The sequence below is a fragment of the Arachis duranensis genome, chromosome 4 (assembly GCF_000817695.3).
Source record: "Arachis duranensis cultivar V14167 chromosome 4, aradu.V14167.gnm2.J7QH, whole genome shotgun sequence".
NCBI classification, from domain to species: Eukaryota; Viridiplantae; Streptophyta; class Magnoliopsida; order Fabales; family Fabaceae; genus Arachis; species Arachis duranensis.
The window spans coordinates 120531214-120543479 of NC_029775.3; the positions used below are offsets into that span (position 1 = coordinate 120531214).

The 12266-nt window shown below is 28.8% G+C and overlaps 1 protein-coding gene across 1 annotated transcript in view; it reads left to right on the top strand.

Annotated features, from left to right (window-relative positions):
• The first annotated feature begins 8138 nt into the window (after nt 1-8138).
• LOC107486950 (CASP-like protein 4D1) overlaps nt 8139-12266 on the top strand; it is a 7813-nt gene continuing 3685 nt past the window's right edge. Inside the window, exon 1 of the mRNA XM_052260757.1 lies at nt 8139-8318. Within this exon, the coding sequence (XP_052116717.1) occupies nt 8139-8318 (180 nt within the window). The remainder of the gene's footprint in view (nt 8319-12266) is intronic.

Below are 12266 nucleotides of genomic sequence, written 5' to 3' on the forward strand. Positions count from 1 at the left end.
CATACTCACCAGTTTCCAATATTGTTTTGTCTTGTTGAAGTTAGCCCTAGTTTTCATATGATGAATCACTGTTACATATGTAGAGTACGTCCACCTTGCTTACTTTAATCCTCTAAATAGAAATTTCAAATTCCTAGATAAACTTCACTATTGGTGTGGTCTCATATTTTGAGAATTGAGAAGCCGCTTTTTATTTTTAAAATAAAAATAAAAAATTAATTTGAGTTACTTTTTTAATTTCCAACCTTCAATGGGAAAAGGACTTTGGATAAATCCAATAATTGGGGACCAAGGTGTGTAGTGTTATGTGTGTGAGAGACATGAATTTTTTTTAGATAGAAGTGAGAGAGATGAGTTTTTTTTTTTTCTTTCTAGTAATACAAATATGTACTAATATATATTGGTGGCCAGAATTTTTATTATCGTATTACAGGGAAATTGACCAAGTGGATCGTACTTGTTTGTTTTACATGTGAAGATTGAGAGTGGTGCAATAGAAAAAGAAATAAAGGAGCATATAATGTAACAAATCCGAGTGCAATAATTAAGACACTAATTAAGTGAAGTGTCTATATATATAGTGTTAATAAGGCACTAATATTGGTGGATTTACTTTTATAATTGTTTGAAAAATTTTATTTTTATGTATTGTTACATATTATGTAAACAACCTGCTTTCTTGAATTGATAATCATCTTTTGGCTAATTTAGTATCTTCTGTCTTTCGGAATCAATAAGAGATAGTACAGAAATATTCACATGTTGTTCATCGACTGCATCTTTCGATTTGATCTTAAGTCCTGACTCACCCTCCGTGGACAAACTTTAGCTTGTGGAGGAACCATTAGATTTTTGAGACATTGAATTCTCATTAATATTGACGTTATTCAAGCCGACATTTTCGTTTCCTTCGAAACTTGTTATACATAGTGTTAATAAGGCACTAATATTGGTGGATTTACATTATATATTTGAAACTTGTTATACATAGTGTTAATAAGGCACTAATATTGGTGGATTTACATTATATATTTGAAACTTGTTATACATAGTGTTAATAAGGCACTAATATTGGTGGATTTACATTTATAATTGTTTGAAAAAATTTATTTTTATGTATTGTTACAGTAAAAGTGTAATCTTTTTTTTGAATTGATAATAATCTTTCGTCTGTCTCTTCTATCTTTTGGGATCAATAAGGGATAATACAAAAATATTCATCGACTACGGTTTTTAATCTGATCTTAGATTTTGCCTCACCTTCCGTAGATAAACCTTATGAAAAAACCCTTAAGTTTTTGAGACATTGAATTCTCACTAATATTGACGTTATTCAAGCCGACATTCTCGCTTCCTTCGCATTAATAAAATAATTAATATTTAAATTTATAATTTAAATATTTTCTAACGACATAAATTTAATTGTATAATTGTATACATTTTTTTATTTGCATATTAGTATATTAAAATCAAACTTATTTTTATATAATACATGCTCAATAAATCTTGAAAATAAATATATGCATATACCATATATTATCATGAAATCACTTATTTATTCATAAAACATGAGTTAATTATTAAGTAACATACATAAACGATGACTATAAATGTAACACGTGTCTATGTCATGTAATTTTTTTAGAAGTTTGGTGTATTTGCATCTCTTGTCGTGTGGTGTGGTGTGTGTCGTCTCTCATATATCAATGTTGGCAGGTAACATAATATATATGTTATGTTTTGGCGAAGAAGTGCCAAATTAACATTCCACTCAAAACCATGCAATATTCGTGCATCAACTTCTATTCCATGGATGGATGACTTTGTTGATATGAAAACAAAAATAACTAAATAGATAGAACAATTCCAAATACTGCTATAAGATATAGTCATTTAATTATTAATGTCCAAATTGATAAATAAATTATGGAAAAGTATATGAACCAACTAATAATCAGCCAAGAATGGAATAACATAATTAATTATAATTAGTTTTATTAATTTATAATTTAATTTGTTTTTTAAATTATTGTTGACCACATTCAAAACATGAGGGAAGATACGCTAGTGATAGGAGAAAATCACGGAACAGATTCTTTGATCATTAATTAGTTGGTTCCATATAATTAATTATGTTTTATTAATGTGTAATACATGAAACATAGAAATTATATCCAAAATCATCCAATTTACAAGAAAAAGAAACATCCGTGTGCCTATCAGTAGCAATATCCGGTTAAAGCCACTGGTATCTCTGGTTTACCAATTTGCTGATTCTTGGCTTATATAAAGTTGGTTCCCTAGCATTATTGATAAATTATTAAAGTAGTCATTTAGTTTTAAGTGATTGGAGAGGCTTAATTATCATTATCAATAGACTTAATTGCTTTGCTTGATGAAATTTCACTTTCCATTTATGTCGTGAAATCAATTAATTATTTCAAAAATTTAGATCGATAGAGAGGAACACATGGGATTTTTTGGCTAATTATAAAACTTATGATATCATATCATACAAAAACCTAGAATTTACATGTAGTAATTTTATATAAAATTAATAATTTAATCAAACATGCTAAATATATAATCTAATAATTCATAACTTTATATGATGATACGAAGATAACTTCATGTGAATTTTTACTCATAAAATTAAATTACTTATTTTAAAAATTTAAAATGATAAAAAAATATATTTGAGTGATTATGTTTTTAATATATATCATATAAGTATAATGTTCTATAGTAAAAAATAAAGTTTTTATGAATAATGAATATTGTTTTTTTAATTAAAAAAAAATTATCATGTACATATAAATACACATATTTTTTATAAATTTATTAAGGGTAAAGTATATTTTTTATCTTTAAAGTTTGGTAAAAGTTTTAAAAATATTTCTAAATTTTACTTTGTTTGAATTTTGTCTCAAAAGTTTTTTATTTATATTAAATATACTCCTATCCGCTAATTTTTCAAAATATTTAGGACTAATTCAATAAAAGTTTCATAAGAACAATTTATAACACAAGCAAATCAAGCATAATTTTCATGTATTTTTGTTGGACTGGTCTTGAATTTTTTGAAAAATTAGCGGTTAGGAGTATATTTGATACAAATTAAAAATTTGTAGAATAAAATTAAAACAAAATAAAATTTAAAAATATTTTTAAAATTTTTGCCAAACTTTAAAAACAAAAAATATACTTTATCCATTTATTAAAAATCTTAGGTCTTAACCAAATATTTTTCATCATATAATATTACTAGAATTAAGCACATGGGAAAGTAATGAATTTCACTCATCATGGGGTTTTGCGATTAATTAACCTAATTGTGATTATGATGTGAGTGATAGTAAAGTATGGTATAATTGAAGGGGGGCTAACTTGAATGTATTATTAGATATGGAATCTGGGGGTTGGGGGTGTTGCTTTTTTGCAATTGCCAAAGCAAGCTAATTTGCTGGGTTACAAGGAATAAAGTTGAAACAACACAACACTACTAGTCAATAAAGTAAACAAGTACTACTCTCTCTCTCTCTCTCTGTTAGTGTAAACAGTAAGTGAAGGAAGGTTTTCTTTGGTCGGTTGGTCGATCTATGTTGATGTGATACTCAATCCCTAAATACTAAATAATTATAATATTTATTTTAGGTAGAAACTCAGGTGCAGTCGACTTCACGTGAAATTGATAGTTGAAAGCTGTTAAATAATTTAACTAATTTGATTAAATTTTCATCTAACAGTTCTCAACTATCAACTTCAGGTGAAGTCAACTGCACCTAAATTTCAACTTTCATTTTATTCATTTCATTTCTATCTATATATTATTAATGGTGTTGCATGATTATTGACACTACTACGATGCTACTAGTTCTTTTACTGTCGACTCTGTCTTATGATATTATCAATAACAAGGACAAAAAGAAAAGGTCCCCACTACCACCTAATTTTTCCAAAGAAAGAAAATATGCATTTAGTTTTAATACTCTATTAAATTTAACTCTTTACTGAAATTAAAATTATGTGAAATAATATATTTCATTGTGTTATTTTATTTCATCCAACAATTATCATTCATCTAAATAATTTTTCTAGGCAATAGAATTCAGCTAAAATATTTATGAGAATTTAAGACTGGACCGATCCGATTAACTAATATGATTTAAATAATGTTAATTACTATATTCAGTATTAAATCACTAAATTTTTCCTAAATTTTATTCACTACTTCTTTTCGTCGTGTTACGATTATAATCTCAAGACTAATTGTGCATGTCATTCATACCTCTATACAATAAATCTTGTGCATGTTGTACTTTTAGGATTTGTAACTAAAATGGTGTTAAAAAAAAAACTTATTTATCACTACAAGAAGAGCAGAAATTTGTGGCTGGTTTTCTGTGATTAACGACAATTTTAAACCGTCGTAAATATTAATACCAACGGTTGAGTGAACTGTCTTGGTTAGTGATGTGGACAATATTTTGTGATAATTTTCAGCAACCGTAGATATTTGCCATTGCTAATCAGATAATATATTAATTTAATTTTCAAAAGATTAAACACTCTAAATTTGTCTTTAAAAGATATAATATTAAATTAAATTAAATTGATTTTTTGTTGATTAGATGATAACTATATATCGCAAAATAACTATACCACGACCGTCATTATTTTACCTTATAAAAGAACCAATTTAATTTAGTTGTATTTTCAAAAATTAATTTGAGATATTTAATTTTTTTTAAAACTAAATTGACAACCAAAAATTAAAAAAAGTTAATTTTAATTTTAAAATTTAAATTTTAAATTAATTAGATATAATTATTATTAATAGATCTAAAATATAATTTATTATTCACGTTGTTAGCATATCTTATTCACTTAATGAGATTGAAAAAAATTATTATCTTATAGAAAAAATTTTAAGTATACTAGAAAACACCGGTTTTCAGTTATTTTAACTATTAATTTTAATTAATATATATTATATATATTTTTTATAATTCAGATCAACGATTAAAACAACTGAAACACCAGTATTTTCGATACATTTCAAACTCTTCCTATCTTATAACTCATTGATAGATAAAGATAAAGAAACTTGGAAGCTGCATAGGGGAAGATAGGAAGCAGTAGCCAGAAGAAGAAGAGAAGGAGCATGAAGAAATAAAGGTCGGAATCCGAAGCAAGAATTAAATATTAATTATTGTTAAGCTAATAAGTAATAAGGTTTCTTTATTATTTTCATTTTTGTTGATGTGGGCACATGTGTGTGTGTGTGTTTTGTGTAGGCGTGAATATGTTCTCTTCTGTGTTTCCTTTCATTGGCAGCTTTTGCTTTTCTGTAACGTCCTTTCTGTGTTTAATTTGTGTGCATGATCATGATGATGATCATCATCATCATCGCCATCATCATCGCTCTCTTTCTATGATTCCAATCTCCCTTCATCTTCTGCCCCACATTACCCTCAATCATTAATCTCTTTTAGATTCTTTCTCACTACTTCTAAATCATATCATAATAATCTATATCTTGTACTACGGCTGTCTTTGCTTGCTTTTGATGTGGATGAGAGACATATACATAGTGTTATTATTACAATTTACAAATCTATTATTTAGTATTTTATTAAAGCAAAAATTGTGACATAAATAATATTAAATACGTGATACTGATTTGTATTAGATTTTATTATTTTTTTATTTGTGAAATTTTACTTTTTACCTTTATCATCACTAATAACAATAAGGATCAAATTAGTTTTTAATAATAAATGTATTTATGGCTCATGTGTCTTAACAATTATAGATATTGTATCTATTTATTTATATGTATTTTTTTTAAATTAAGAAAGGGGTTGAAGTCCCAAACACCCAAAAGTAGGGGTAAGTACGGTGAGGTTGATTCGAATTTAAGGTAAAATTAGAACTGAATCAATTGAATTATAATTGGTTTGGTTGGTTCGAACTTATATATATATATATTTTTTGTATGGACTCGAACCAAACTAAATCGATTAAGAATGGATTGGTTCGGTTCAGGTAATTGAATACCCGATGAAACAAATTCATACAAAAAATGAAATTTTTATCTTAAAAATTATGTAAGTACAATAAATATGTAAAATCGATAGAAATAATCTTAACATGTTAAACACAAAATACATTAAAAACTAAATACATTAAAATTCAAACATATTAAACAGTAAAGATATTAAAATTCAAACATATTAAAAGACACACACACATATTTTTTATTTAGTTAATACATAGTTGGGTCCACAGGTTAGTTCGGCTTCCGCACTTCCAAAACCATTACCCGAACCGGTTACTAGAAAGAGTCATTAATTTGGTTCGAGTTGGACCCGATTACCTGTTGGTTCCATAACCAATTTAATTGGTTCAGTTCGAATTCGAACGGCTAAACAGGTACCCGCTACCTGTGCTCACCCCTACCCAAAAGAACTACATTCTTACTATTCTAGCGAACAAAATTCTTCTCCTATCAGCCTCTAACAATGGCGCCAGGAAGAGGGGAGGAGCGACAAAATGGTGAATGCCCACCAAAAGATCGTGTGCGTGCTTAGCAAGGGCATCGGCGCTAGAGTTAACTTCCCTCATGATATGGTCAACACTGAACTCGTCAGAGCATGCTAGTAGGCTCTTGATTGCACGAATGAGGGATATGCAACGATGGAGAGGATTTGGGTCTCTTTGCAGCAGCTTCGCGGCATAAGTAGAGTCTGTCTCCACTTTCACCTTATTCAACTCCATCGCAATTGTAATTTTGAGTCCCATGTAAATTCTCCATAACTCTGTAACTGTGATTGTAACCTTTCCTATGTTCATCATGAATCCTGTAACATGTCGTTTTGATCTTTAATGAGGTCACCATAGGTTCCTGAATCGGTAGCATGAATCAATGATCCAACAACATTAATTTTAATTCATTTAGTCTTCGACGGATTTCAATCCATCATAATGGAGTTCGTGGCTTGCAGGGATTTAATACTCTTTTCGATAAGCCCCAAAATTTCATCGTACATCTTGGTAACTCCTTTAATCTTTGGAATAGTATGCTGACGAGGGATATACTCCTGTCTGAGAATTAAATCATTACGCTTTATCCAGATTATGTTGTAGTTGGTAAGGAAAAAAATGGGCCATGAAGTCCCATTCTCTGTTCGAGAGGTCTTGTCCAGGTTCTCTTTAAGCCAACCTGTGTTATTATGAATGAAGAACGATGCTGGAAAGATCCTATTTGAGCTGCTCATCCATACACTCCGAGCGTAAGGACAGTCCCTCAGCACGTGGAGCAAATTCTCCTCCTGATTCATACACCTCTGGCAATTTCTATTATCAGTAAGGCCTCTATTACTTCTCTAAGCATTAGTTAATAAAGCATCGTGACTTAAATAGCCAAGAAAATATTTTTAGCTTCTCCTGTGTGTAATAAATTTTGTAAGCTGTTTTGATGGAAAATTCTTCTTTTATGTCTAGTAACCAACTGAGGAGTCGGGTCCAATAAAGGGGTGATGAGCTTTAAGAGTGCTAATAAGATCCATAATGTCCTCTAGCACAAAGTGGACTATTTTTGTCCAATCCCAAGTCCCTTCTATTGTAGCATAATCCTTCCAACGTCTCAGTTTTCATCTCCTTACTTATCTGACTATGTGCTAGTTCATTTAGGTTGCTAATCTATGGGATCCAATGCGCTATCCAAAACTTGACCTGCTTTGTCTCCTATTCTCCACATGAGACTCCTCTAAAAATCCTCCCAAACCTTGACAATCTCCTTCCAAGTATTAGAACAGTTTACCTTACTAGCTAGCGACTTTGGGGATTAGGCTGTCTCCACACGCATATGTAGCTTTCATTACCTTCACCCAGAGGGAGTGATTATTGTGAACCAACCCCCAAGAGAGCTTCATAAGAAAAAGGTTATTTGCGTTCCTGAGCTTTGCGCAACCCCAGGCCTCCCATATCCTTTTACTTGCAGATTTTATCCCAACTAATTAGATGAATCTTCTTATCTTCCTCATTCGACCCCCAAAAAAATTCTGCAGAATCTATCTATCTAGTTACAAATTTCTTTCGATATCTTCATGGTCTACATGGTGTAGGTGGGTATGATGGAGAGAGCAGATTGGACCAGTATACATCTTTCTGCTAGTAAAAGAGTTCGCATATTCCAACTGGACAACTTTGCCTGCATCTTGTCAAGGCTAGTTGAAAGTGTTCCTCCCGCATTTTTCGTGAATGAGCAGCACTTTGAGGTACTTTCTGAGGTTGCTGGTCAAAGGGATGCCAAGGTTCCTGCTTAGCTCTTCTTTAACCGTGTGGTTAACATTCTTAGAGATGAATACATAGGACTTAGTAAGACTGACCTTTTGACCTGAAGCGTCACAAAAGACCTTCAAAGATTCTTTAATAACTTGAACTTGGTCTCCATCCTGCGTAAATAGGACAAGATCATCTATAAAATAGAGATGAGACAAATGAGGCCCGCCTCTACTTAGCTTATGAAGTTTCCATTTTTTTTTGCTCTATGAGAGAATTAATTAAGTGAGATAACTTTTCAATGAACAAAACAAAAAGGTAGAGGATAAATGATCTCTTTGTCTAATTCCTCTTGTCAGCTCAAAATATTATGACAAGGATCCATTTCACAACAAATTCATTGATGAAAAAGATATACATTGGTGAATGACTTTTATAATACTATCTGAGATGCTAATATCATATGTTTCTGTATTTGTGTATATGTGTGAGTCTTTATATATGTGTCTTTATTACTGTTAAATAGTAAACAAACACAATTTATGTGAATATGGGTATTCACCAATTTAGCATGCATCAACCTAATATATAGCGTTTACAGAAAATGAGAGTATTTAATTTATATATACCACGTCATTATTTAATAGAGCAAATCATTACACCAAATTAATTAGGAGTGGTAGCATGCACCTTATCCACGGGTATCCAACTCTATTCAATCCAGTCAGGGTTGAGTGCGGAACGGATTTGAGAGCGGGTCGAGTCTTAACCCTATCCAACCAACCCGCACCCTTTATATGTATATATTATAAAAATATGTTATAGGTATGTGTTGAACCAAAGACCTCTCACTTAGTGCAAATAATTTTTACTATTGAGACAAGATCTTCAATTGATAATTTAATACTTTTGTTTATATAAAAATCAATTCTATTTTAGCGATACAACATTATATCACAACATTTTATTTGTTTGTGTTATTAATTTAAATAAAGACTTTTATGTATAATTGAACATTTGATGGTTATGTTGTTTATGGAACGATTGTATTGTTTGCGAGATGATTGTGTTGTTTGTATTGAATTTTTAATTTGCATGCTCATTAAGTTATATAATATTATATATTTGTGAAAACCCGCAAGTAGGGTTGGATACTTGCGGATTGACTGCGATATGGTTAGGGTTGGATTGTTTTCAACTCGCGGGTAGAGTAAGGTTGAGTTTTAGTAACAACTTCAACCCGCGGATAGGGTTAGAGTTAGGTTCAAACCTACTCATTGCCAACCCTTCACCAAATTGAATGATTAATTCCACCTATTTTATGACTTTTATTTTTTTAAGTGTCTTCATTAAAAAGTATTGTGACATTTATATATGTAATTTTTTAACCGTTAGTATTATATCTGTACGATATTTCTCTTTTTTCTTATTTTTTATTTCTTTAGAAAGACCAAAATCTTATTTGTCGTTGTTTGAGATCGAGAAGATAATACCATAGCCTTGACCATGTTGTCGTTCGTGCTCGCGTTCGTCGCTAGTTCGTCCACCATCTGCCGTCCCTTCTCTTTCCTTCTTTTGCTAATGCGAACCCTAATCCTTGAGGTGGGAATCTTTGATATTATTACTAGGTAAAATTTATTTTGAAATACAATGTTAATATTTTTGTGAAATTTTATTTTTTTTGAGAAAAAAATATTTGATATTGTAGTATTTGTATAAATATAAACTATTATCTATAAAGGAGATAATTTATGTAATAATTAAAAAAGAAAAATTGATGCTAAAGAGATTATGACAGCTTTAAATTCTAACAAGCTTTTAAATATGAAAATTTTGATTTTAAAAATTTTGTGACAGTTTAAAATCACAAAAGCTAATAATTTAATGACTATTTAAAATTAATTCATAGTCAAATATAACAAAAATACTTAAGTGTTACTCATTACCAATAGTGTTACTAATGAATATTTAAAATCGATCATTAAATTTACTGACAATGCTTAAATTAGCGATGTTTTTAAATTTTACAAAAAATTTTATGACTTAAACTGTCACTAAGTAATAAAAATAAGTGTTGCGAAAATTCTATTTTGATGTAACGAATAAATGGTTTTAAATTTACTAAACTAAAACAAAATAAAAAATTATAAAGATCAAAACTAATAATAAACATATAATTTATATGAATTCAAAATTAAATTTATAGCAGGGTCCCAAATTCCCAACCATGCAAACTAAAAATCTCACCTCCACCACCACGTTCGATGGATCTCATCCGGCGATGTTAGTCTTAGCTTGCATACCATCATCTTGCAATAGATCAAGGTCTTAAAAAAAAAATTTAAATAAATAAATAAAAGAAAAAAAAGATCAATAACTTAGTACATCATGAATTAAAGAAAGCATCACATATTTATGCAGTTTTGCAACTGTAAAAGCTGTATCCCCCTCTCTACTTTTTGTAGCTTTTTTTCATAGTAGTGTATGTGGCTAGTTAAGTGAAAATATCAGAATCTAAATCAAATTAAACATCAGCACTTATTAATTAGTATAGTAGCATATTATATATGTGAAATTAACATAAATTAAAGTGTTTTTTTTTATTCTTCTTTTCCTACTAGATCATTGAGCTACACATAATACAGCAGTCTGAAAAGCAAGAAATTCGTTTCTACCAATGTGATTAATTATAAGAGTAATATTTTGGATTTGTTTCTAATAATTTTGTTTCAGAAATTTTTTTTAATAAAAAGTTCAATAATTATTTTAAAAATAAAATGATTGAATGATTAAATTATATAAAATTAAAAAATAATTAGTTTTGTCTTGTTATCGACTAATTTACCAAATATTTTAATTACTAAGAAATTAGAGACTAATTTAATTATTATTATTGCTGTTGTTGAAGATTAATTTATACGAAGCAAAATGGTTAAATCAGTATTATATTTAACATAAAATATTATTACGAGAAATATTAAGAGACTATTAAAATTTATTATTTTTTATTATTAATTAGTTATTAATATTTAAAAATATAAAATAATTAAAATATATTATTAAATTACTAAATTAAAAAATTAAATTTATAATTAAGTGATAACCAAAAAATAAATTTGGATGGAGCTAATATTTCTCTATTAGTATATAAAAATAAATACAGTAAAACCGCTGGGCATCATTCAGGCACGCGTACCCTTTAAAGGTTCCAAAAGGTATGAACCAAAAAATTAAAGAATTATATGGATACGAAAAGCCATAAACTACATATCAATAGTGAAAAGCCATAAACTAATTAATTGTTTATTTCTTATATCCTTAATTGGCCAATATTCGCTATGTCCTTACCCTAATTGCTACTATACGTTTAGGTTCCTTTATTTTAGTTAATTAATATTAGAGATATTGAAATTTCATTTTTATTTCTAGATACAATAATACCTAGTAATAAAATTAAAGAGATAATAGCCAAAGTAGACTTTGTATATATATCTTCATATGAATTTCCCCGTAATTAATTCTAACAAACTTATTAAACTATACTTTATAAATAATTTAAGAATTGTTTCCTGCCAATGCCAAAAAACCCTATTATAAGGGTGCTGGAGACACATAGATAGGGATTTCAATAAGTTTTTTTTTCCCTCCTTACAATGATGAAACTAGTAGCTAGCTAGCAAGAACTTTCATTCTTGGTTCATACTGTTGACAAATTCAAAGAAGTTGAAAATTGCTGTTCCTTCATCGGAACTAATATTTTATTCAATGATGATATTATCATTATACATTATCTTTCCTCTTGCGAACACACAAAGTTGTTTTTTAATAGTTTAATTATTTTATTATTCTTTATAATTTTATTAAATTTATAATTATTAAATTTTTTATACTTTTTTTAGTTAGGTTTATGTATTACTTTTAGTTTTATAATTAAAAATTTTTAGTATAAAAAATATTAAAATTAATTGAATATTTTTCTC